The following is a 26,198-nucleotide window of genomic DNA, read 5'->3' as shown; positions in this document are numbered from 1 at the left end:
TTTTTGTCTTTTAGGGGCATATCCGAGACATATGGAGGTTCCCAGCCTAGGGGTTGAATAGCAGCTGTAGCCACTAGCTTACACCACAGCCACAGCAACACCAGACCCGAGCCGCATCTGCAACCCACACTGCAGCTTATGGCAACGCCAGATCATTAACACACTGAGCGAGGCCAGGGATCGAACCTGCATCCTCAGGGATACTAGTTAGATTCGTTTCCACTGAGCCATGATGGGAACTCCCAGGAAGCCAGTTCTAATACATACATTGCAGAGACAGAAGAGGAGAAAGTAGTCATGGATTAGCTGCTGTTAACACTTTCAGAGTTCCCGTCATGGCTCACTGGTTAAAGACTCTGACTAGGAACCATGAGGTTTGTGGGTTCGATCCCTGGCCTTGCTCAGTGGGTTAAGGATCCGGCATTGCCATGAGCTGTGGCGTAGGTTGCAGACTCGACTTGGATCCCGCGTTGCTGTGGCTCTGGTGTAGGCCGGCAGCTACAGCTTTGATTTGACCCTTAGCCTGGGAACCTCCATATGCCACAGGAGCGGCCCTAGAAAAGGCAAAAAGACAAAAAAAATTTTTTTCATAGTCTCAGAAATTATAATGGCAACTGACTCTGAGGTCTGATGGTTACAGCTGATGGCACTTTAGTCACACTCTTTTCAAACAAACACCTGGCAAAAATTCTTACTGGTGAAAAATAAATCCCTTTCCTCCTCCAACCTCCAATCAAATATTAGCTTACCTGACAAGATCAAGAGTGTCCTCATTTGGCAAACACATGTGAGAAGCATTTTACTATGTATAAATATTTATTTGCTGTACAGAGGCACAAAAATGCTTGGTTTGGCAAGGATGCTGGGCTCATCTTCCTTTTACAAGGAGCTATTCTTATCTTGGTCACCTCAAGTTAAGGTGAAGCCTCATTGGAGAAGACAAGCCCAGGAAAGGAGGTTTACTGGCATGGTAGGGTGGCGGCAGGGCATGAGGAAGCAGGAGATCGAAGGACCCCTGAGACAAAGTGTATAACTGGAAAAACATGGTCTTTGAAACCAATGATTTAGGCCAAGTTGATATACGATTCCGCACCTCTGCTTTTTCTTCTCTTCTTTCTTTTTAGGGCCGCACCTGTGGCATAAGGACGTTCCCAGGCTAGGGATCGAATCAGAGCCATAGCCACTGGCCTGCGCCACAGCCACAGCAACATGGGATTCGAGCCGCATCTGCGACCTATGCCACAGCTTGCGGCAACGCCAGATCCTTAACCCACTGAGCGAGGCCAGGGATCAAACCCACAACCTCGTGGGTCCTAGTTGAATTCTTAACCCCCTGAGCCACAACGGGACTCCTCTGTTTGCTCTTCCATTGAGCGGGTATGACAGAATGTAATGCTCAGGAGTTGAATGCTATCAGAATCGTGAGTTGAAGTGTGTGACATGACAAGCATAGGTCCCCAACAATAAAGCCTGGTGTACATTAGCTCTGTCTTCCTACGTGTCCAAAGTGGTGATAATGTCCCCTGCTCACAAGGCAACCACCCATCCCAATTTTCCCAGGATGTTCCCAGTTTAACCACCAAAGGTCTCACATCCCGGAAAGCTCCTCCAGGGCCAACGCTGGGTGGTTGTTTACCCCACACTTACCTCACTTTGATGATATGCCCCTTTCAAACCTCAGCCCCAGGCCTGCCCAGCCCTAAGTCAGGGCTGATGAAACTCCTTTTGGGATCTGTGCTGGGGCCCCGGAATGGGTGTAAGTGTGTCATCTCCGTTTATACTTATATTTAAACCAATTCCAGGCACCGGGCAGGTTAAGGGCATAAAGAATAAGACACAGCCCCTACCTCACAAAGGAGCTGGGGGAGACAGGTATGTACATGGGGACAAAATTAAGGAGGAGGTGAAGTGTGAACTGAAATGCAAAGCCATCAGTCTAATTGTGTGGGGAGGGGAGGGTGGTTCCTCCAAGGTTAGTGAGCAGAAGAGCCATACAGACAGCCATTGTGATGGGCGCAGTCACAATGCTAGACACTCCTGCTGGAGTCTGGAGACAGGGGAGTGGTTGAAGGAGAGGGTCTGGGACACAGTTGGAAGCTCAAGGACATTCCTTGGAAGATGTATGTGGATGTGTCACAGCGGATGGGGGGAGAGTCAGGAAAGTCTTCGTAGCAGAGGTAACAAGTTGTTCTTGGAGATTAGACAGGATTTGCTGATGGAGGAAAGAGTTTATTCCGGGCAGAGAGAACAGCGTGTGCAAAGGTCCTGTGGCAATAAGCAGTATGGGAGCATCTGGGACGGCCTCTCTTTTGCTCCGAGTTGAGCACAGAGTTCAAGGAAGGGTGAATGAAGGATATAACCTTATGGGGGTAACAAAGGCTAGAGAGGGGCCCTGTAGGCCTTGCAAAGGAGTTCAGACCCTAAAGGTAATAAGCAATATGACCAGGTTTATTTTGCTACAGGGTCTCTCTGGCAGCAACAGTGTGAGGAGTGGATTCGATAGAAATAGGATTGTGCCTAGAAGACTAGGACAAAGCGAGTGGTGACAGTCCAGCCTAAGGGGGCACTGAGAGGAGAGAGCCACAAGGAAGGCTCAGCAGGTCTCAATGGCTCAGCAAAGAAGGGAGAGCGAAGGGGGAGAACTGTGGGCAGATCACCAGCCTCTGGCTCAAAGGACTGGCAGAGTAATGGTGCATGAGTAACACTGGCTCTGCTACTCATCTACCATAGAACTGTTACTGAATGGTTCTGAGCCTCGGCTTCCTCATCTGTAAAATGGTGATGAGATTATTATGAGGACTTTTTTTTTTTTTTTTTGTCTTTTTAGGGCAGCACCTGTGGCATAGAGAGGTTCCCAGGCTAGAGGTCAAACTGGAACTACAGCTGCCAGTCTACACCACAGCCACAGCAGCACCAGATCCGAGCCTCATCTGCGACCTACACCACGGCTCAATGCCACGCCAGATCCTTAACCTACGGAGCGAAGCCAGGGATTGAACCCAAGTCCACATGGATACCAGTCAGATTCGTTTCCACTGAGCCACAACGGGAATTCCGAGGACTTATAGACATTCATACGTGTCTGACACATTAATGAGCTCTGTATGAGTATTGTTACATAAATGGATCTCAGAGGGACATGCTTGGGGAAAAGATGGGCTCCTTACTGGACGCATATCGAGTGCCAGGGTTTGGTAACGAACCTGACTAGTATCCATGAGGACGTGGGTTCAATCTCTGGCCTTGACCGGTAGGTTAAGGATCTGGCGTTGCCATGAGCCGTGGTGTAGGTCACAGATGTGGCTCAGATCCCGTGTTGCTGTGACCATGTTTGTAGGCTGGCAGCTGCAACTCCGATTGGACCCCTAGCCTGGGGACTTCTATATGCCACAGGTGCGGCCCAAAAAGCAAAAAAGAAAACAGACTTGGAACTTGGGAGCAAGGTCTAGACAGAGGTGGATTTTGTGAGTGGGAGTTGCCTCCAACTGTGTAAGAAGTAGTGTGCAAATAATGAGAAGAGGACCAAGGAAGATAACATGAGGGGCAAGAACATCTCATGGGAGGCTGAGGCAGAGGCTGAGAAGAGGCAGAGACAGAAGGTGACCAAGAGAGGCTGTATAAAAAAGGATGAGAGGAGTTCCCACCATGGCTCAGTGGTTAACGAATCCGACTAGGAACCATGAGGTTGAGGGTTCGATCCCTGGCCTTGCTCAATGGGTTAAGGATTCGGCATTGCCATGAGCCGTGGTGTAGGTCACAAATGGGGCTTGGATCCTGCATTGCTGTGGCCCTGGTGTAGACCTGCAGCTACAGCTCAGATTCGACCCTTAGCCAAGGAACCTCCATATGCCTCAGGAGCAGTCCTAAAAAAGACCAAAAAAAAAAAAAAAAAAAAAAAAGGATGAGAGCTAGGAAGCCATGGTATCGAAGAATCAGGGGAAGCCACAGCAAATGATTCAGAGGTAAAGGGAGATAAGGGACAGTGAAGGTTTGTATTTTAAGAGCTGATGTACAGGAAAAGAAGAATCTAAAAATGGGAGGGGCACAAAAATATCTCGAATAGATTCAGGACTTCGTGGATAACATGCTCACCAGGTGGCGCCAAAGACCCTCCCTGGTTATTAAGATGGGCCTCAGAACTCCTGCCCCTTAGGCAAGCCTAGCCCAGTTACATTCAAACTTGAATGCCACCTCAGCCCTGTGGTGTTCCTTTAGTCAAGGAACAATCAAAGTTCCACTACTGGAAAGCTCTGGGACTCTGAGCGATATAGATATATATTCACATACAACTCTGCTCTTCCTCTGGTATGTGGAGATAAGAACCTTTGGGGAGTTCTCTCATGACTCAGTGGGTTAAGGATCTAGTGTTGTCATTGCTGTGGCTCTAGTTCAATCCCTGGCCTGGGTAGGGCAAAAAACAAAACGCAGCCAAAAAAACCTTCAGAGGATAGTGCCATCCATTTTATTCCCTGCATGGTGTTCAAATCTATCCACATCTGCACTTTGCCCTGTCTCCATTCCAAACCACTATCCTCACACCTAGCGCTGCAGTCGCTTTCTAAATTGTCACTCTGCATCCATTCTCAATGGCCCCCTAACCCAACAGTGATTCTCCCTAATGCAATTTCTTCCAAGTAGGTGTGACTCCCAGCTCCCCACCAGCCCACAGTATTGGAATTCTAGTGGAATAGTTCTGGAGCCAGATTGCTCGGTTCAAATCCCACTTCCGGTACTCACTGGCTGTTGCAACTTTGGGCAAGTTCCTTTAACTTGTCTCATTTCTCGACCTGCTAAATGGAAGTAAGACTTACCTCAGAGGACTATAATGAGGACCAAATGAGTTTACAGGTTGTTTTTAGTACAGTGCTTTAGTACATAGCAAGTGCTCAATAAATGACAACTGTTATTAAAGGCTGCAGGTTAAAAATTCAAATTCCTATTGTGGCCTAAATAACATCCTCGATTGAGCTCTTCCCGACTTTCTGGTCTTCTTTGAAGCGTGTACCCTCTCATGCCTGCTGTCTCAGCAACCTTTTCTCGGGCAGTTAGCATCACTGTTTCTTTGGCTGAGTGTTCACTCCCATCCTTCCTGAAACACTACTCATCCTTCTGAGATGTCTGAACAGTTCTCAAAAACCTCGCAGATGGAAACCTTCCTCTCCAAATTCTTTACAGATCTTTGCATAGTCCGCTGCTCGAACTTGAGTTTTTATTTAAAACTATGATTTGTTGCCTAGTGACACAACTTTCCCTACTCCCTGCATGTAAACCACGGTGACAGATCTGCTAGTGTCGATCTTGCAGAACTTGAACTAGGGTGATGATCCAGGAAGGGGAAAAGCAGACCACGGAGACTTCAGATCAGCTCCCTTCTACCACTGCCACGTCTCCTTCCCAGCTCTCCAGCAGTCCCTTTCTCACTGCCCAGGGAGTCCTCTGCTATATTACTTTTGGCAAGCCTCCGAGAATAACTCCAAATTAACTCCAACCAGCTTCAGTCCTTGCCCAGGCCCCAATTTAAGACTTCAGGTAGAATCCCAAATCACAAGTTTTTAAAAATCTGAGTCCAAGTATGTGACAAGCAACTGAGGATCACCGTTGGGGTCCAATTTCGCTTTCAAAATTACCATTTTCCCCCTTACACCGTTTCTGGCACTGTAGCAAAATAAACCATTTGCTTTAAACCCCTACTCCCCAGCCTTCATTTAAAAATTCAGTTTTCAAGTTCCCGTCATGGCACAGTGGAAACAAATCCAACTAGGAACCAAGAGTTTGTGAATTCGATCTCTGGCCTTGCTCAGTAGGTTAAGGATCCTGCATTGCTGTGGCTGTGGCGTAGGTCCCCCTAGCCTGGGAACCTCCATATGCCATGCCTAAGGAAAAAAACTACAAAACAGTAGGCACAACTGCCTTAAGGCAGATGCCCAATGCAAAAACCATGGCTCTTGGCTACCTCCTATCCCTTTCACATCTTGCTTAAGTTAAGGCATGAATAAACCACAAGGTTTTTGTTTTTCTTCATGTAAGTGAGAATAAACTGTGAACCTTGAAAGGTTTATTTTGGAAGATTCACCCTTCCAGAGGGCAGATTTTTTAATCATTTCTTACTTTACAGAGGGCAGCGTTTTCATCACACCAACAGCCTACTGACTTTAAACACCTCAGAAATGCTTTCCTCAAAATTCTCAATTGTATCACATTCCTGTTGAAGCACTACAAAAAATGTAATTAAGATAATGAACTCAAAACTTGAATAATATTTTCTTTATTTACAAGTTAGAATCAACAGACAAAGAAAAGACAATCCAGGGGGACTGAATGGGGAGATGACTAAACCCCCAGGAGCCCCAAATTGGAGCAGAAGGAAAAGGGAAAAAGAGTAGAAAAAAAAAAGTCAACGTAAAAAAAGAGTTCCCCCTTCCTCCCTCCCCATGGAAGCCGAGGGGACCATGGCCCCACCCCCTCAGCCTTACCTAGCTTAAAATAAATTAGAACAAAACAACCTCAAAACAGGGCCCTCACAAGTGAACAGGGCAGCTACGGCCTCAGGTAACCCCTTATCAGGGCCTTTGCCCAGTCCCACCCTGTACCCCTGCCCCACCTCAGTCATTTCGAATGGGAGCCCTATGCCCAAGAGGTCACTTTCAATGGGGCTGGGAACTCAGTCTTATTTTGTCCATTTATGTCCCTCCTTCAGAAATTGTCCCTGCATCCCTCCCCCTGCAGAGCCAGCTCTCCTACAGTGGGGGGAGGGGGGGTGAGATGAGGAAGTGTCACAGCAAAGGGAGGGAAGGGGTGGGGCAGGGTGGTCTAGGGGTCCGGTCCTGCGGAGCCTCCTGCCCCATCTGGCCTGGCCCCTTAGCCTGAGTCTGAATCACTGGTGTCTGAAGAAGAGGAAGATGAAGAGGAGGAGCTGGAATCTGAGCTGGAACTGGAAGCGCTGAGGCGTGACACTGCTACCTGCTGTGCCGATGATGTCTCTGTTTTCTCACTCGCTGCAGAACAAAGTTGAGGTTGAAAGATGTTTAAGTCTGATTTCCATTTCTCAAAAAAAGACAGTCAAGAGGGAGAATATAGTGAATTCAGTGGCTTACAAGACACCCACCTTTCTTGGGGGGCTTTTTGGTGGAGTTGAGCTGCCCACTAACATCCTGTAAGCGCTTTTCTAGTTCCCGCTTCTTCTCCAAAGCCAGTTCCTCCTTTGTCTTTCCCACAGGTTTCTTAATAGCTAGAAAAAGAGCAACAGGATTTTAAGACAACCAGAAGCACCTGAGTTTTTCTGCCCCACATTGTTGCCATATTCCTTTAATGAACACTGGGAAGCAAGCAACTAATCATCCAACCTCCATCATCCCAGGAGCTGACAATCACAAGTGCTTCAAGGAATACCCCCCCATCTTTTGTCTAAATTGTCCTCAGAACCTCATGAGGATCTGCCGAATTAACTGGTGGACCTCTTTTCATACTCACTATAGGGCTTCCGAGGTTTCTTTCGTAGGCAGGAAAGGACATAGCGTTCAAGCTCTCTAAGCGTGGATGGCTTGAGCGTTTCAAAATCAATCTCAATTTCTTCTGGATTTGAGTCACGTAAAGAGGGCTCCCTGGCTTGGATTATGTGTACAACTCGGCCTAGCTTCTCCCCAGGCAACTTGTTGATGTCTAGGCTCAGCTGCCGCTTTTCATCATAACTCATGGGCCTGCTTTCCTCCTCCTCCTCTGAATCATAACCTGCAGGCAGGGTAGGTGGGGCTGTCTTTGTGGCCTTTTTGGGGAGTCTATGAGCAAAAAAAAAAAAAAAAAAAAAAAAAAAGAGTCAGTTGTGGGAGCATCGACAAGTTCTTACTGTTCAACCCAGTGATCTGGATTTTCTGCCTGAAGCACAACTATTTTTCCATCAGGTGAGTCAGAGGTGGGCCTCTGGGACACTCAATCAGGGAAGCAGAGCTTCTTACATGCCAAACATCTTACATTAATTTGGGGCCTTGAAAACCAAGTAAATACCCTGGCACAGATCTACTTTTTTTGCTCCCTAAAGCATAACTTGCCCTAAACCACAGAAATCATACCAAAAAAGTATCGATTAATTGGTTTAGAGAACAATCAGGCAAACTATGGCCCAACAAACAAATCTGGCCTGCCACCTGTTTCTGTAAATAGAAACATGAGTGGAACACATGAGTAGAAACATGAGTGGAACACAGCCACACTCATGTTTACATATCCACCCATGGCTGCTTTCATAGTACACTGTCTGAGTGAAGCAGCTTTGAGAAACTTTCAAAGTTTATTTCATCATCAGGCCATTTATAGAAAAAAATCCTTTGGTCCCTGGTTTAGAGAAAACTTTGTAAGGAGTGGGAGAAATCATCCTCCCCTAGAGAGATTATAGAAATACCCAAGCTGTCTTTGCTTCCTACCCTGTTGGAACTCACTTGGTGCCACTTCCTCCAGAAGGTCCAAAGCCAGGAGGACCCAATGTAGCAGCACTGCCACCCCCACTGCCACTTGCTTTCTTGGACTTCTTGGGTTGAGATGGGCGGGGTGCCCGAGGCCCTTTGTCATCTTCATCACCCCCAGCTCGGCCTCGATGCTTCTCTGCCTTCCGTTTCTTCTTTTTCTCTTTTTTTTCCCTCTTCCGCTTGGGCTTTGATATTGGGCCTTGGGACAGCGCAGCCAGTTGTTCATGTACTGCTCGAAGCTAGAGAAGCAAAAGCATTATGTGAAAGGGGAAAGATAAGTAAGTCAATAAAAACTCAAGCAATGAAAAAATTTAGGGCAAAAATAGACCATGAACCTTACTCAGTAAAGATATTACCTGTTCTTGCAGTTCAGCCAAGCGATGAGCTCTTTCTTCCTCAGAGTCAGAGCTTTCACTCTCTTCTTCCTCCTCTTCCTCCTCCTCATCTTCCTCCTCCTCCTCCTCAGAAGAGCTCTCACTGCTACTTTCCTCACTAGAGGACTCTGAAGACGACTTGGCCAAGCCAGGAGGCAAGGCAGTCGAGACTGGTAAAGGACCTGGTTCTAGCGGTTCATCTGGCATCTTGGCATAACGGAACTCAAACACATCCTAGAAAAGGGACAGGCAGACTCAAATCCATGCTAGTGGACAGTGCCCTGATCACAACAGACCATTTTTGATGGCTTCAATTTACAACTGTACAGTTTAGGAAATCCTCATATTGAGGTTGTGCAACAGGTGACAAAACTTCTCTCCCCAGACCCATTTATTCTTTAAACTCCAACCCTGACACTCACCTGTAACTTTCGCGCCATGGCCACAACATCGTGGTCTGGAGGATTATACTTATAACAGTTGGAAAACATAAGCCGCACGTCAGCAGCAAACTCCTGTGCATCTCGGTAATCACGATTCTCCATCTTCCGCTGCAGAAGGAGGCAGCATCAGAAGCTGCACAGGCAGGGAGACTCACCTTTCCCTGCCAGCCCCAGACACCGCAAGAATAGCCCTCTCTGAGAGCACAGTGGGGGTGACCTTAACGATCTATGCCCTGGGGTTCAAGTTTGAAGTCAAAGGAATTTGGGTAGGTTGAAGAAACATATATGTCTAGAAAAAAAAATCATTTCTAAGTGAAAGGGGAGGGTGGATGGCCTCTCACTATCCCACCCCTTAACCTCCCTACTCTTAACTCCCAACAGAGGTAGAACTTAATTGGAAATGAGCAGTGATGCTCTGAACACAAAACCCATCACAGGAACTATAGACTCTTAACAAGAACTTCACTTTCTGCCCTGTTACTATTTTGTAAAAGTAAAATACCAAGATTGCTGTGTACCCATTAAGTGACTTTTATTGATCCCTAGGTTCTAATCACTGCCTGAGTATCCCATCTGCCCCATGCAGTGGGTACCTTGACAGTGCTGAGGTCCATGGGGTGCTTAATGATGTCATGGTAGTCATGCAGGCCAAGAGCAGAAGCGTCCACTGGTTTATAGAAAGGCCAGGCATAAGCAGCATGCTTCTTCGAAAGCAACTCCTTCAAGATGCCATTGCAATGTTTCAATTGTTCTGACAACTTTCCTTTCTTGGAGCTCTGGTGTTGCTGCTGAGAGTCAGGCAAGTCTTTGCGTGGGGGCTTGATGGGACGGCCACTCTCTCTACGCATAGGGGGAAGCCGTGCTGCCTTAGGCTCAAGACCCCCGGGAGGGCTAGCTGGGGAGCCAGGAGCCAGAATGGCTGTAGGTGTAGGGGTGGTAGTATCTGCTTTTCGCTTTACCCCTTTTTTCTGCAGAGAAAAACAAGATGGGAGCCTTTTATCCTGTGTCCACCTCATTGAAAGCCTTTCCTCCTCATTGCCCCCAAAATATCCACAGATGTATACCTTGGCAAGGGGCTGGGCTGGGGGAGCTGCAGAGACAGCAAGGAGCGGGGGTCCAGCGGAGTGCAAGGACTTGAGAAGGGGCGAAGAGATGACCGATGGGTGGGGAATGTTGAGGACAGTGGTAGGTATCTCGGGTGGTGGAGTATACAAGGTTGTGTGAGACACAGAAGAGACTGCAGGCACCTGATGGGCACTGGTGATACTGCCCTGGAGTGCTAGGGGAGGAGGAAAAAACAGTTTAGTTTGATTATCTTTCTTATCTTTTGGGCTCCATTAGCAAAACTCCTATTCTTCCTACCTGCCAATTTGGCCCCCTTCTTGTGGCTGTTCTTAGGGATAGTCACCACGAGTTCTTGTTCCTCTTGTGGCATTGACGCCACTTTCTGTAGGAAGATCTTTTCCAGCGTTTGTGCCATCAGGACAATATCATCAGTGGGCTACAAAAATCAAACAAAAAGTTTCAAATGTCAGCACAAGAGGCAAATCATTTTCCTCTGAAGAATTCCTACCTCTACACATCACCACCCCCTCATACAACTATTAACAAATACTGAAAATTATCTATGTTGTGCCACCAAATATCCTTCTCTCCCATTTCTGTCCTTCAAAATGCAACAAAGGGATAAAGTTCAGAAGAAAGAGCTGATAAAAAAATAGTTTCTGCTCTACCCAGGTCTCTGGAGAGTTTTGAGAAATAGGGCCATCAGCCACAAGTATGAAGAGTGTTCTATTTAAAAAAAAAATCTCCGTAACTCTGGATCTCTGAAGCCACATCACTGTTTTCAGTGCTACCTTTTGGAACTCAGATTTTCTAGATCCTAACCACTCTGAAACTCTGCAGTGAAGGACTTAAAACTCACCTTGTTGTAGATGTAACAGTTAGTGAACATGGTATTGAAATCTTGCATACACTCTGATGCAGCCCAATAATAGTTGTTTTCAAGTCTTCTCTTAATAGTACCCATATCCATTGGCTGCTTTATAATTTTGTGATAATCCTAAAAAAAAAAAAAAAAAAAAAGAGAGAGAGAAAAGAAAAATAGTAGGTCAGAACCACAGAATGACAAATGCTTTCTAACCTAAGCAAACTACTGACCCCAACACACACACAGACATACACACACCCGCCCTATGCATCAAAGAAATAGTTTCCTAAACTGCGGCCCCAATTAAAAAACTAAGGGACAGAAAAAAAAATATGTGGAACAGATTTCTTATGACCCACACATAGGGAGGCATCTACTGCCTTTCTCTAACCACCCACCTCCCACCCACTCTGGACAGTTCCCCGTCCTGTGACATTACCTCTGGGGCTGGCTATCCATGGGCTGCATGAGGGAGAGGAAGAAGCTAAGAATTTTGGCCACCGTGGTCCTCTCCCAACCTGGGGTGGGAATCTGTAAAATGGAGCCAGGGCACAAAAGTTAAGGAAGGACACATGGAGGGCACAATGAGAGATGCCAAGATAGCAAGCGGTTGGATTAATCACAAAGGACCAAGAATCCAGCAATCTGGTGGCTATCTCTACAGGGTAGAGACGGAAATTCCCTAGGGGCCGCAGCACCTATACTAGGCAGCCCACTTCCACTCACACACATTCTTCTCCATTTCTATACCTCCCCCACTCCAATCTCTCTACTCACCGGCAGACCCAGTTTGACAGCATCCACAGGCTGCCGGAAGGGCCACGCGAACTGATGCTTCCACAAAGCCTTCATCACCACCTTGTGTAGGTACTGTAGCTGGTTGGTAACCCGTCCTGGCTTTTTGGGATTCGACACCTCTGGAGGTGGTGGGTTGGCAGGGGTTAGTTGCAAAGCCGGCACTGAGGCCATTGTAGGGCTCTCAAATCCCTCATACAACAGAGAGGGCTTTCGAATCCTTTTCCCAGGCGCTGCTGCCTCTGGGCCCAGCCCCAGTAACCCTGCATTCCCCTCCCCAGGGAGCCTGTGAAGACAGAAAACAACATTAAAAGTAGCAACCTTGTGGAAAGCGGTAGAATATGCAATTTACACTAATTCACACTATTTACCCTCAATAAATCCATGCATGGAACCTAATTAAAAGCAGTCAAGATTATGAAACTGGATCTTAACCAGAACCAGTATCCAAACAATCCTTCAAGCTTTTGTTCCTGTACCTCCTCCCACCTTTTCTTTATTTTACTATACCCACCTAGGCCCTACATTCTGAAGTCTGATGGGCTCTTTCATCTGTTTGGTAAATTTAAAGTGAGAAAGCCAAGGTAGTTTCTCATAAAGCACAGCCATCAGAAAAATCAGTCTTATGGGGATGAGGCTTAAGCAAAAAGGGTGGAGCTGAGAAACTCAAGCCCCAAGCTTCCTCCTCACTAGGGGCTTGGTGGTTGCCATGGTGGTTGAGCCTAAAGGAAGCAGGTGAAAAAAGGAAACAGAATAGGAAAATTGCATAAAACGCTGATGTGACTGACACCTCAGACTCCATCTGCACAGAAATGATCAGCATTCTCCACAAGCTCTGAATAGTTAACTCTAAAACAAAAACAAAACTAAAAATCTACAACAGAAAACCACACCAACTCAAGTTTATTTAAAAAAAAAAAAAAAAAAAGAGTATTTAACAGACTTCGCAGCCTGGAATATCCGAAGCTGCCAGCCCTCAGAAATTGATTATTCGCAAATTCTGTCTCCTTCAAGAGACTCAAAAAATAAAGCTGTCCAAATAGTCAAGGTCAGCAAGTTACCTCAAAGTGGTATAAACTGCCCCCCACCCCTGCCAAAAACTGCAATGCAACTAGCAATTCCCACTGTAGCATCAACTCTTGAAATCAAAGGCCAGGTAACAGTGCAAGTTTACACCCCTTCTGGTGCTCAAGACCAAGTGTTTCTCAGGGCCTAAGACTGTAAGACGTTACACGGAGATCTCATTGTTTACATCCGCAGAACTGGACCAGAGGATCCCTAGCTCCACCCTTCTACCCTGAATGAAACACTCGAAGGTATTTTTTAAAAATTCTCTACAACAAAGCACACACCTCTCAACACAAAACTGTACCAGTCACCGAAAGACAAGAATCTAATGACCTAACCTACACATTAGAAACCTATAGACTCAAAAACTGATCCTTCTGCCCTACTCTGGGAATACCCATCGTCAGTCTCCGAAGCTCCATCACCATGACAACCCTGTAAGGCACTAGATGTGACCACGAACCCTCCCCAAAAAGGCCTGTGACGATCCGTCGCTAGACACCAGACCCACCACCTGCAAGACCTGCTGCCCAATCAATGTCGTCCTTCCATCGTTCTGTCGACAACCTTGGCCTACCCGACTCGGCTAATATCACGCCACAGCAAGAAAACTAACGAGTAAATTGACAACCTGTGCTCCCTCCATACGCGGTATCTGGACCGCTACCACGGTTCCCAAACCGTCGCTCAACCCCTCCGCGAGCCCAGAGCGCCAACAGTTACACCACGAAACAGCAATTGGTCCCAGCCGATTCCGTACTACCTCCGAACCCGGAGTCCCACACCCGCGTGCCGCAGCCCCCCAACGTCCCCTTCCCATACGCGGCTCGCACGGACGTACTTGCTGTGGGGAGTCACGTTTTGCAGCATCTTGACCGCGGGGAACCGGCGCTGCCCTCAGCCGCGTAAAGTCCGGGTGGCCTCGGTTCCCCTTACCTCCCAGTCCAGCATAACCCGGGAAGCGAGGGGGGGCGGGGGCCGTTGCCCTTGGCCCTCCAGGCGACAACCCCCACCCGGCCGGGCCGGCGAGAAAGCAGTCTTCTCCGCTGTTTCTGGGAGAACTCCCGGCAGCTTGGCGCGCTCCGCAGGAGGCGGACAGCGAGAAAATGGCGGCGGTCTTAGCAGAAGCGGGCGAGCGAAGGGGGACGGACTCTTCAAACCCCAGGACGGCCCCCGATCCCAGACACCGTCGTCAATACCGCCCGCTGTTGGTCTGCAAGGATCCCCTCTTCCTGCTGGGACCGACCGGGGCAGACGAGGTCCCGTTTCGATCTCGGATGGAGGCGGATGAACACGAAAAGTGGTTTAGGGAGCCGCCGCCTCCATCTTTGAAATCCTCTTGAGGGCGGAGTAGAGGGGGTGGACAGACTCCGAGGATTGGGCGGGGCCCGAAAAAGGGGAGCTTCGGGGGCTTCTATAGGGTCTGTACTGTCCGCCGGGACCGGTCATAGGCCGAGACGAAGGCCATTTCCAAGCGGATGGACGTGGATTGTAATGGCGGCCCCGGACGACTTCAAGGCTCTGTGTAAGTAGGCAGAATCCTCCAGCTCGTTCTAGAGGCTGCTCCACTCCAGCGCGAAATGGCGCCGCCGAGCCCCGCGCCAGCCCTTTATATATAGGCAAGGGGGAGGAGCTTCGCCGCTCATGCGCGCCACCGTGCTCGAGATTTCCCCCACCCCCTCCGCGCGCGCACGCTCGCTCACGCGCGTGAGGAAGCAAAGTCGAAGGGGGAGGAACAGCTCTCCGCGGGAGCGTTTCCTATTGGTCCGCTGAAGCGATGACGTCACAAGCCTCATTTCCAAAGCGTCAGTCACCAGGCAGAAGAGTGCCGCATAGACCCACAGGGAAGCGGCAACCTGCCACATCTTTGAACCAATTGGCTGCGCTGTGGTTCGACAAGTCCCGGGAAAGAGGGAGGTCGGCAGGGGTGCAGCACCCTCTCCTCGCCTCCCCTTCCAACAAAGTCTTCCCAGGCGTCCGATCCCAGTGCGACTGGCGATTGCCAAGCTCGGGCAGGTCGTGCCATTCGTATCTCCTCCATTGGCCAGACCGGCAGGACTGGAGGAGGCCGCGTGGGCGTAGCCAGCCTGGCCCGCCGGGGTGTGGCCACAGGACGCCCGCGAGTTGTTGTTCTCGGCAGTGAGGAGGCCGCCGCAGTGAAGAATCTGAAATGAGGAAGAAGACGCCATTTTAGAAGCCACGGCCTGCCACTCTGGCAAACAGCTAAAGGCTCCCCAACGCAGCGAAAGGAGGCATCTAACGTTCTTGCGCGCCACAATCAAAAACACACGGTTGCCAGTACCTCCCCTTCCTTCCCCAGGTCAAGCAACCAAAAAACAAAGGCAAACCGCTCCTCAGAACCCACCACCTGTGAATTCTTAAAAGGCAACCCAAGTTCCAAAAACTTGAACCCCAAACACTTTTCCAATCCCTTCCACCATACCTTGAGTTACCAACACAAATATCTGCCTACCCGAAAAAACCGAGGCAACTCTGAGATGGTAGCAAAATCTCCAAACACAACCATGTAACCTATAAAATGAAACCCACCTCACCCCCAAACTTCATTCCGGTACCACGCTCTCAGCGGAAAAAAACAGGTCCTGCTAGGGGCGAATCAGCGTGAACACCCTCCCCCTCCTGGCGAGCTCGGACCTTTCCCCACGCTCTCCGCCCTCCCCCCACCCCGAAGGCAGGCCCGCACCCCCGCACTTAGGATCCTTGCGTCGCGGGAGTGGAAGCCCCCCCCCCCCGGCCGGGGTCCGGAGTCCTCCCCACGGAGCGGCTGGTCCATCGGTCAGCGCCAGGGAGGAGGGCGAGCGGAGGAGGCGGCGGCTGCGGCTCAGACTAGCCCTCCCCCTCCTCTCCCTTCCTCCCCTCCCCCCCGGGCCGTCCGCCTCCGAGGAGGGGCAGGAGCCATTTTGGGAGCTCAATTTCGCCCCCTCCCCCCGGCCCACTCAACTAAATCTTTCCCACAATCTGGTAATCTGAATGGGGTTACAGACTACGTATGAATAAAGAGCCAGAGCACAAGGTCAGGATCTCTAAAGCCACCTCTGGGGCTCCCCCGCCCCCTTGCCGGAGAACGAAAGAATGTCTCCCACCTGGGCTTCAGTGGGGGGGCCTCCCTGCTTCTCCACGTCCCCTTTTCTGGCTACCAAGCAAGAAAGTAAGACTATGCACATCTGAGAAAGGAAATTAATATCGGTCAATGAATGTAAGAGCCCCACCCTCACCCTAGAGCTTCGTGAGGGCCGAGGTCCTTTAACTCCAACCTTATCACCCACCCCTGTAGCCCTAACCTCGGTTACTGCGTTTAAAATGGCCGTCAACCTCCCGTCGTCTTGACCACTCGAGTCGGGCAAGCCCTGCGGGGGGAAGAGCGCACAGGGAAAGCGGACTCTCTCCTCACTTTGCCTCCCCGCCCCCACCTCCGATCAGGCCTCGGCCCCCAAAGCACAGCCGAGCCCGCCGGGGAGGCTGCAGCAGGGCAAGCAATGACACAGCAACTTTGCAGAGGCCTTCTCCCCTCCCCCATTCCCCTCCCCCTAGTGGCCCAGCCTCCTCAATCTGCTTTTCTCCACCCGGGGCCTTGCAAATCTGCCCTGAGGCCCATCAGGGGACCGATCAGGGAAGAAAAATTTAGGAGGTCGAGAGAATACGGAGCCTTAGAAAGGGAAAGGGCAGCCAGACATTACTCTGGCTTATTTCCCTGCATTCCGGAAAATCACTGCTCTCCGCTCCCTTCCAATCCTCCCTTCCCCCACATGAGTCACAGGGGAGGCCACTGCTACTCAGTAATTTGGAAAAGTAACTCTTCCCTCCTTTCCGTTCCCTCCCCCGCAGTACACAAGGAGAGATCTGTTCAGGAATGGGGGAGGGGGTGAAAGAGGCAAAAGACGCCACCCTGGAGAAACCCGAAACCTTTGGAGCTGTGAAATCATTCCAGGTCCTGAGACTCGCTCTCTCCTGTCCCAAGCCACGATTTCCAACCCTTCTCAAGACCCACGTTGGTCCTGGTTTCTGCTCCCCAGGGGACCCCCGAGTTTTCAGCCAGCAAGCCCTCCCCAGTTTGGGGTAGACCCATGCTCAACTAAGACCCCACCAGGGCAACGAAGGCTCCGGAGGCCAGGTCCACGTGAATGCACACAAATTCGATAAAGGACTCGAAGCGTAACCTCCACCATGCCATGTGATGACTGCCATCTCCCTACCGCTGACACAAAGGAAGCACAGAAATGCTCCTTCCAGTCTATGGGGAGAAAGGGAGTGGGCGCCTGGGAACAATCTCAGTTCACAACCTGGGTTGTCAACTCTAAGTATTTACATCTACGGGTAGGAGCTAGTCACCACTCCCACTCCTCAGCCCACTAGGTCACCCCTCCCTCCGGCCACCAAAAGGATCCCTTCTCACCTGGCTCCAGGCTCCTGCACCCCCAAGGGACGAATGGAATGGGGGGAGGGGGAACACACCACCCCCACGCCCCTTTGCCCTCCAATTGGTATGGAGACAGAGGTTGGCCATTCCCCTCCCCCAACGAGGGCCCTCTCCTGCTCGCCCCCCTCCATGCTCCCATTGGCTGTAAACTGTTTGAAGGACAAATCTTCCCATCCTTAGGATTCTTCTCTGAACCCCAAGAAAATCATCCTCCCGGACTCCCCATCATTGGTTAGGCACTTAAATGACTGGCAACATCCCCGCCCCGCAAGGGCCCCTTCTCACCTCGATCCTGGAACCTTCCAGGGGGGCTCCAGTGTTCCCCTCGGCTTGGTGCGGGGGGAGGATGTAATCCGGGGTGTCACCCCCCCGGAAACCGAGGTTGTGTTGGGGGAGGGGGCGTTGCCCCCAGCCCCTCCCTTCCCGACCGAGCTGGGGGGTGGGGAGAGCATCGGGACCGCGCGGCCACGTCAGCTGCACCCAGATTGGCTGACCCAGGTCATGTGCCAGCCGCCCCCCCTCCCCCCGCCACGGGGGCCAGTTTTCCGAAGGTTCCTGAGGGTCGCGCCAAGGGGCCAAAGGAGCCTCAAGGCCCAGACCTTTCCTCACAGACCTAGAGTACTCTAATACCGCCGATTCTCCATATCCCCGGCTTCCTAGCTCGCTGTCGTCGACCCTGTCCCCCCCACTCGCCTCTCCGTACGGGTTCAGCATGGCTGCCGCAGCCCGGGAACCCACACAGCGCAGGCGCAAGGGTGCGACCGACTTGGGGGGGAAGGGAAAGTAGAGCCCGAGGCAGCGGGGGAGAGCAGTAGTGCGCAGGCGTCAGGGCGGGCGCCGCAGCTCCCGCGGCGGGGCTCAGTGCGCGCGCAGTGGGTGGGGCGGAAGCAGGCACCGCGCGCGGACCTCCCGCCTCAGCGGCCCCTCCTCCACTGCCGGCGGCCTCCTGGACTTGGTTCCTTTTCCACAGGTGTAAGGTGCAGCTTGGGACGCCCTGGCCGGAGTCCAGCGGAAACGCGCGCTGCCCAGCTGTTGTCAGTGGAGGAAAATGGGGCCTGGACCTGGAGTTTTAAGGGTTTGCAGGATGGGGTGTAGTGTGGTTCCACGTCGGGAGACGGAGTTTTATCACCACCCTCGTCATGCCTGCGGCGGGGAGATGAGGCGCGGGAGGTTGATGTGGGCATTTTGTTTGACCTGTTTGTCTTAGGCTACTTTATAACTTCTCATTTCCCCCGAATCTACGAAGACTTCGTTGAGACCTGCCAGTGCTTGGACTCCTCTGCCTTCTGCAAAACCTAACACTTTTACTTTTTTTCTGGACTTGCCTCCACCGTTTAAAACTTCTGCTTTTTCTAAGGCTTTACCCTTTGCTCGGTCTTGAAACCCATAAAAATCTGATCCAGTGATGGTTGCCAGCTAAAGCAGATCTTTTATTGTTCATAGGCAATACTCCCTCCCTTGATCCTCAGAATGTGGTTCAGATTTTTTACTTTTAATTCATAACGCCCACTCTCCACAAACGGAACATTACAGAAAGGCCAACTTGCAGAACTCTTGGCTTTCCGACTGGGACATGTCTGTGTTCCTTTACCATTGTACCAGAAGTCCCCTCCAGCTTAAGGAAATTTTTCTTTTTTGACCTGGTCACATTTAGGTATTAGTCTGAAGCTATCCTCCATTTTTCTCCCAATTGGCATTTTTAACTTCTTCCTTTTATGGGTTTCCCAGCCTAAAAACAAGGAAAGAAAGGAAATAACCTTATCGATATTGCATCCCCTTGTACACTCTTATTTACCTCTCAGCTCCCCTGCACAGTCACGACCTGAAACCATCCCCTTTGTACTCTTTTTTACCTCTCAGCTCTCCTGCACAGTTAAGACCTGAAACGGTCTTAATTTTCCTCTCTCAACCTCGTCCCCATTCTTCAGCTCGTTTCTTCTACTACTGAAGCTGTCCTAGCAAAGGTCACCAAAGACCTCCTAATTGGCAAATCAGGAAGCACCAGTTCTCATCTTATTTGACCTCTCTGAAGTATTTGACATTTGATCATGCTTCCTGAAATTCTCTACAGGCTTGATTTCTGTGACCAGTTTGTACTTATTTCTTTTCTTGCTTGTCCAACTTTTCCTCTGGTCTCTTTCGTGGACTCTTCTTTAGCCCCTGTGGATGTTTGCCAGAATTTTGCCTCACTTCTAGTTCTTTTCATCTTCCCTGTATAATCTCACTCATTGGGTCAAAGCTTCTCAAATCTTTTTCTTTAGACAACTCTCCAGAGCTGAACTCACCACTAAATTTTACTGCTTGGATAACCCTCAGGAGTTCAAAATTGATACAATATGTATACACTCTAGACCTGTTCCTTCTATATTATCCTAGTTGATGACAGCTATTCAGTTATAAAGCCTAGAATCTGGGAGCCATTCCTGATTTCTTTTTCTCACAACTTTACATTCCCTAGACTTCACATTTTGCCTGTAATATTGCCATGGCTCACACTCTGTCCTAGTCTTACCACCAGAGCTCTATCAATAGCTTCCTGATTCCACTATCTCTAAAGTTGCACTGTCCAATATGGTAGCCACTAGCCACTTGGGGCTGTTTAAATTAGCATTAAATATGGCTTTAAATTTAGTTCATTGGATGCATTGGCCACATTTTAAGTTCTCAGTAGCTGCCTGTGGCTCAAGGCTGTCACACTGGACAGCACAAATTATAGAACATTTCCATCATTGAAGAAAGTTCTGTTGAACAGTGTTGCTGTAGATTTTCCTCTCTACCTCACAACAGTACCGCCAGGAACCAACTTTCCAAAATACAACTCTGGCCATATGCTACTGTTTAAGCGCTGTATTAATTCCTCATTGCCTGTTGTGATCAAGTCCAAATTCCTGTGCTTGCCAGAAAGGTCTGCCTACCTGTCCAGCCTCATGTCTAGCCACTTCCTCTTGAGCCCTGTACTCCAGCTGTATTAAAATGTTCCCCAGATGTACCATTTTGTTTTACGCCTCTGTCTTTTACACATTCTGCTCACTATGCAGAATAGGCTTTTCCCCAGTCCACCTAAGCCCAAATACCATCATCTGAAAAGCCTACTCTCGCCTTTCAAATTGAGTCGACTGCTCATTCTTTGGTGTCCATTTATCTTATGATTGCACTTTGATCATAAGCTTTTTTTTTTTTTGGCCGTGCCCACAGCATGTGGAAGTTCCTAGGCCAGGGATTGAATGCACACCACAGTAGCAACCTGAGCCACTGCAGTAACAACACGTGACCCTTAACCTACTGAGCCACAGGAGAACTCTCTGTTACAGTCTTTTTTCCTTTATTTTACTTTATTGTATTTTATTTTATTTATTTATTTTTGTCTTTTTAGGGTCATACCTGTGGTATATGGAATTTCCCAGGCTAGGGGTCGAATTGCCACCAGCCTACACCACAACTACAGCAACATAGGACCCAAACTACATCTGCGACCTATACCACAGCTCATGGCAACGCCGGATCCTTAACCCACTGAGCAAAGCCAGGAATTGAACTCATGTCCTCATGGATACCAGTTGGGTTCATTACTGCTGAACCACCATGGGAACTCCTGTTAGATTCTTTCTTAAAAAGAAAAAATATCCCCAGCTCCTGGCTCAGTACCTGGACAATGTGAGGTGTTCCCAAAGTGAACAAATGTTGAAGGAAATTGATGTTTAAGCATGTGACTTGGGTAAGATTGTAATGTATATGTATTATGGGGTGCCATTCAAGGTTTTTGGGAAATAATCATAGACAAAATAATTACTGTCAGATAAATATTTGAGACACTGGAGTAGTGTGAGAAAAGACAATCAGAACAGCACAGGTTATTTTCACAGAAAGCATTGCGATCCAGTCTGGTCCGAGTAGCATATAAGCTATAAGAAGTAGAGCAAGAGAAGACGGGAAAGTAAGTTTATTTGAAGCAGTATTACAACGGCTTCCCAGTGCTGTTAAGTTTGGACCTAGAGAGGAGCCACTGAATGTTTTTGAACAATGGCTTGATTGGAATTATATCATGTGATGGGAGTTCTCTTCACATCGTCAGTCGTCAGTCGCTATCACTATACCTGTTAATCAATGTCAAATAAAAGTGTCAGGAGTTAGAAGGAGATGACCCTGGTGATAGCTAACATTTTTGAGTTCCTGAAATGTCTCAGGCCCTACTATAAGTGCTTTACATGTATTAACTCTTCTAATCTTTGTAACCTTATTAGATAGATGCTGTTGTTATCACCCCCATTTTTCAAAGGAAGCAACTGAAGCAAGAGATGTTAAATAATTTACCCACAGTCAGCACAGTGTAGTAAGTGTCCAGAGCTGGGATTTGAACCCAGGCAGTCTGCCCCTGGATGGTAGGGTATGTATGCTATTCTGTTTGTTAGGCACAGCAGGTATTTTAAGATCTAGGGTTGAAGTTGGAGAAGAGATTAGTAGAGGTGGATGTGGGAGTCATCTTTGAGGTGTAATTTGAAGCAGTCATGCAGGTAGGTGAGATAAGGGAGGGAGGATGGAACTACTTAGGTGTGGGTTAAAGTGTGGGTTAAGGATTGAATCTTGGGTTTGATCCTCACTCGGAAGCAAGAATAAAAAATGAAAAACACCAATGAAAGAGCATCAAACAAAGAGGAGTAGAACAACAAAATAGGGGGAAGCCGAAAGAAGAGAGGGCTCCCATGAGAGGACTTCACATTTATTGAAGGAATGACTAATCAGCAGTTTTTAGACTTGTTTTTGCCATGGACTTCTTCGGCAATTTGGTAGAGCCTTTGGACCTTGTCTGACAATAATATTTGTAAGAGCATAAATAAAATACACAGTTTTCAAAATATTTAAAGAAATGTGTGATGACCTACTAATATGTGCTTCCTTATTAATATTTGTGTTTTTTAACTATTAAATGATTTCTTGGCAGATCTAACAACCCTTAACTGTGAAGGAAATATTTTGAGATATGTGTGATATGAAAATATTAACTGATGATGATTTCTCTTGAGGACCAGGTGATAGGTTCTGTTAGTACTACAAAGACTTGTTCTCGGGAGTTCCCGTCGTGGCGCAGTGGTTAACGAATCCGACTAGGAACCATGAGGTTGCGGGTTCGGTCCCTGCCCTTGCTCAGTGGGTTAACGATCCGGTGTTGCCGTGAGCTGTGGTGTAGGTTGCAGACGCGGCTCGGATCCTGCGTTGCTGTGGCTCTGGCGTAGGCCGGTGGCTACAGCTCCGATTGGACCCCTAGCCTGGGAACCTCCATATGCCGCCGGAGCGGCCCAAGAAATAGCAACAACAACAACAAAAGACAAAAAGACAAAAAAAAAAAAAAAAAAAAGACTTGTTCTCTACCTTCATTAAATTTCAGTTAGTTAGTTAGATGTTCTTAAAGATCAGGATTCCCTTGCAGCACAGTAGGTAAAGTATCCGGCATTGTCACTGCAGTGGCCTGGGTTGCTGCTGTGGCACAAGTTTGATCCCTGGCCCAGGAACTTCCACATGCTGCAGGCATGGCCAAATAAATTAATTAATTAAATAAACATGGCTGTTTTTATTCCATCTAATAAGTTCATGGACCCCCGAATTTTATGGCATTTGGCCTGCAGGTTAAAAACCCCTGTTCTGGTTGAAAGATCCTGCAGATAGGTGCGGAGAGAATGAAAACATGGGAAAAACTCCCTAATGTAATTGGGGATCATTACTGTTATCAGAGGGAATCTCTCTAGTCTGGTGATAGAATTCAGAGTATGGGGAACCTGAAAACCTAGGTTCAAGTGATTTGCACTGAATTTTGTAGCAAGGCAAAGAGCTAGCTTTATAGGAAGATTTACCTGGCTGCAGTGGGCACCACAGATTGGCTTTGGAGAGACTGGAAGTAGGTCAACTAGAACCTAAGCACACATTCAAGCATGAAATGAAAAGGAATAAAGTCACCACAGCATTAGAACTAATTGTACTAGAAAAGAACACAAACCTCACTGTGGTTCACAAGGTTCCACGTGGTCTCACTTCTTCCTGCCTCTGAGTCTCATATGCTGTCCTCTCTTGTTCACTAAATAGGCACCAGCCACACTGCTCTTTTTCACCTTCTGGAAGGAGCCGGCCACTTGCCTGCTTCAGGGCCTTATTCTTCTTCCTACTCTGCCTGCCTAACTCCTACTCCCCCTTCAGATCCCACCTCCGTATCACTAGGTTCCCCATTTCAGTTAGTCTCCCTTAGGGATCTCCGTTCTTTTCCTTCATAGTACATTTTATTTTATTTATTTCTTGGCCACACCCACGGTATGTGGAAGTTCCCAGGCCAGGGACTGAACTTATGCCACAGCAGTGCCCCAAGCTGCTGCAGTGACAGCATTAGATCCTTAACCTGCTGCACCACAAGAGAGCACCCATAGTACCTATTATAACCTTCTGTAGGTTTAGATGTTAAATGTCTCTATTTTCATTAGATTATAAGTTTGATGTTAGGTGTCTGGTCCTCAGCATACTGCCAGGTATATAGAGGGGTAATCAATAGATATTTGCTAAATAAATATATGAATGAACCTCTTTGAGCCACAGATGTCTTATTTCCATAAGGGGAATAATAAACCTTGTAAAGTAGTTGACAGGCTTGCTATATTCTAATGATGTAGCTAAAAGGGAAGAATGAGGGAGCCAGCTACTTGCTGAGAGGCTGAGCTGGGCAAGAAGGTAGAAGTGGGAGCTGGATGGCCAGGTTTACTCTGAAGTAGGGTGTGGCAGGGAGCGGGAAGGAGATGGGAAGAGTTGGGGGTGGGGGGATGCACCAAGAAGGCAGTGGCAGTGAAGGTGTTTGTAGGGTAGCCCACAGACATGGTAAGATTTGCTGTTGAAACATCCCTGCTAGATGGGGCAATCTATCATTCATCTAATGCTTGAGGCCTCTCCCAGGCCCAGCTTCAGCACCTACTAACAAACAGCCCATTTATTCATTCAATGAGTAGTCACTTGCTGGTGGGCCTTCTTGGCAGACGCTAAACATGTAAAAAAAGAACTGGACAAGATCCCTTGAGACCTTGTAGTAGGAGTGAGGTGACTTTGAAGAAGATGTAAACAGGATAATAATAGAATAAAAATGATGGTAGGAGTTCCCCTGTGGCACAGCAGTTTAAGGATCCAGCAATGACACTGCAGTGGCTCAGGTTGCTGCTGTGGCATGGATTTGATTCCTAGCCCAGGAACGTCCATATGCCACAGGCACAGGAAAAAAAAAAAAAAGATAATGGGAGGCTGGTGCAATGGGAACATACTGAAGAGGCCACTCATCTCCACTCTGGGTTCCAAGACTTCCTGAAGGAGGTGAGATTTCCTCTCAAAGGATATACAGAGATAAGTTAAGTGGTCCAGATCACTGAGGATCATGCTGAGGAAAGCAGACTGCAGAGAACTATTGAAAGGTTTTCATACAGAAGTGTGATGTGATCAACTGTGCCTAATAAAGAGATCCCCTTGGCAGCACTGGAAAATAAGAATAAGAGTGGAGACAGATCAAATGTAAGAAAATTTCAGGGAGTTCCCTGGTGGTCTAGTGGTTAGGATTTGGCACTTTCGCCATGGCAGCCCAGGTGATCCCTAGTCTGGGAACTGAGATCCCACATCAGATACATATATGCATGTATATAGTTGCAGTACCAGGAAAAGACAAGCAAACTAATGAGGGCCTGAACCAGTGGGAATGGAAGACAGACTCAAGAGATATGGAAGATGTAGAATTCATAGGACTTGGTCAAACCTTGAGTGAGAAGGTTTGAGGAAGATGAAGTATCAAGGTGGACTCCCATATTTGTGACTCATCTGATTGGATGGACCGTCAGTTTACACATTGGAGTCTTGAATATGGGAGCTGGAACGTGCTGGGAAGAGCAGGTAGTGTGTTTCATTTTGTAAATTCTGAGATAGAAGGACATTCAGTATAGTAATTTCTGAACTTAATTTGCCTAAGAATTCATTATTGGACATTCAACAGGAGTTCATGAGACATAAACTCATAAATAGAAAACTCACTAAATTTTTTAAAATGAAGGCACAGTTTGGAATTCTCTGGTGGCTCAGCATGTTAGGGATGTTATCACTGATGTGGCATGGGATCAACACCTAACCCCAGAACTTCCACATGCCATGGGTGAGGCCAAAAAAATCTGGCATTTAATTGGGAAATGTTTTTTTTTTTCTTTTGTCTTTTTGCCTTTTCTAAGGCCCCTCCCTTGGCATGTGGAGATTCCCAGGCTAGGGGTCTAATCGGAGCCGTAGCCACTGGCCTAAACCAGAGCCACAGCAACATGGAATCTGAGCCTCGTCTGTGACCTACACCACAGCTCACAGCAATGCCAGATCCTTAACCCACTGAGCAAGACCAGGGAAGGAACCCGCAACTTCATGGTTCCTAGTCGGATTCGTTAACCACTGCGCCACAACGGGAACTCCTAATTGGGAAATGTTGTCTGAGCATTAATGCACAGACTGAAACTCATGTTTATGCCTCAGGCGATCTAATGCAATTGTCTGGGATGTCATATGTTCAGGATAGCTGTATCAACGCGGTTGTTTGGTTTGTGATAGTCCTCCCTTCTCTGGGAATAGCTCTGATACACAGAAGTGCTGTTGTGCCTGACCACTGTCATTGATCCAGAAGTACACACGGAAGTCAGATCGTCT

The 26,198-nt window shown here is 48.4% G+C and overlaps 1 protein-coding gene across 24 annotated transcripts in view; it reads right to left on the bottom strand.

Annotated features, from left to right (window-relative positions):
• The window catches only part of BRD2 (bromodomain containing 2), a 66,013-nt gene continuing 46,057 nt past the window's right edge, over positions 6,243–26,198 (bottom strand). Inside the window, exons 1-15 of one of the 24 annotated variants that reach the window (XM_021097901.1) lie at positions 16,372–17,489; positions 16,174–16,254; positions 13,911–15,234; positions 11,984–12,287; positions 11,646–11,737; positions 11,201–11,338; positions 10,639–10,777; positions 10,341–10,555; positions 9,870–10,244; positions 9,256–9,384; positions 8,816–9,067; positions 8,433–8,698; positions 7,471–7,775; positions 7,106–7,228; positions 6,258–6,995 (exon numbers count right to left, since the gene is read on the bottom strand). In XM_021097901.1, the coding sequence (XP_020953560.1) occupies positions 6,859–6,995; positions 7,106–7,228; positions 7,471–7,775; positions 8,433–8,698; positions 8,816–9,067; positions 9,256–9,384; positions 9,870–10,244; positions 10,341–10,555; positions 10,639–10,777; positions 11,201–11,311 (2,052 nt within the window). In that variant the 5' untranslated portion in view covers positions 11,312–11,338; positions 11,646–11,737; positions 11,984–12,287; ... (1 more) ...; positions 16,174–16,254; positions 16,372–17,489 and the 3' untranslated portion in view covers positions 6,258–6,858. 24 annotated transcript variants of the gene reach the window in all.

The sequence above is a fragment of the Sus scrofa genome, chromosome 7 (genome assembly GCF_000003025.6).
Source record: "Sus scrofa isolate TJ Tabasco breed Duroc chromosome 7, Sscrofa11.1, whole genome shotgun sequence".
NCBI lineage: Eukaryota > Metazoa > Chordata > Mammalia > Artiodactyla > Suidae > Sus > Sus scrofa.
Note: the sequence above shows the minus strand (reverse complement) of the source record. Positions and strands in the feature narration are given on the sequence as shown.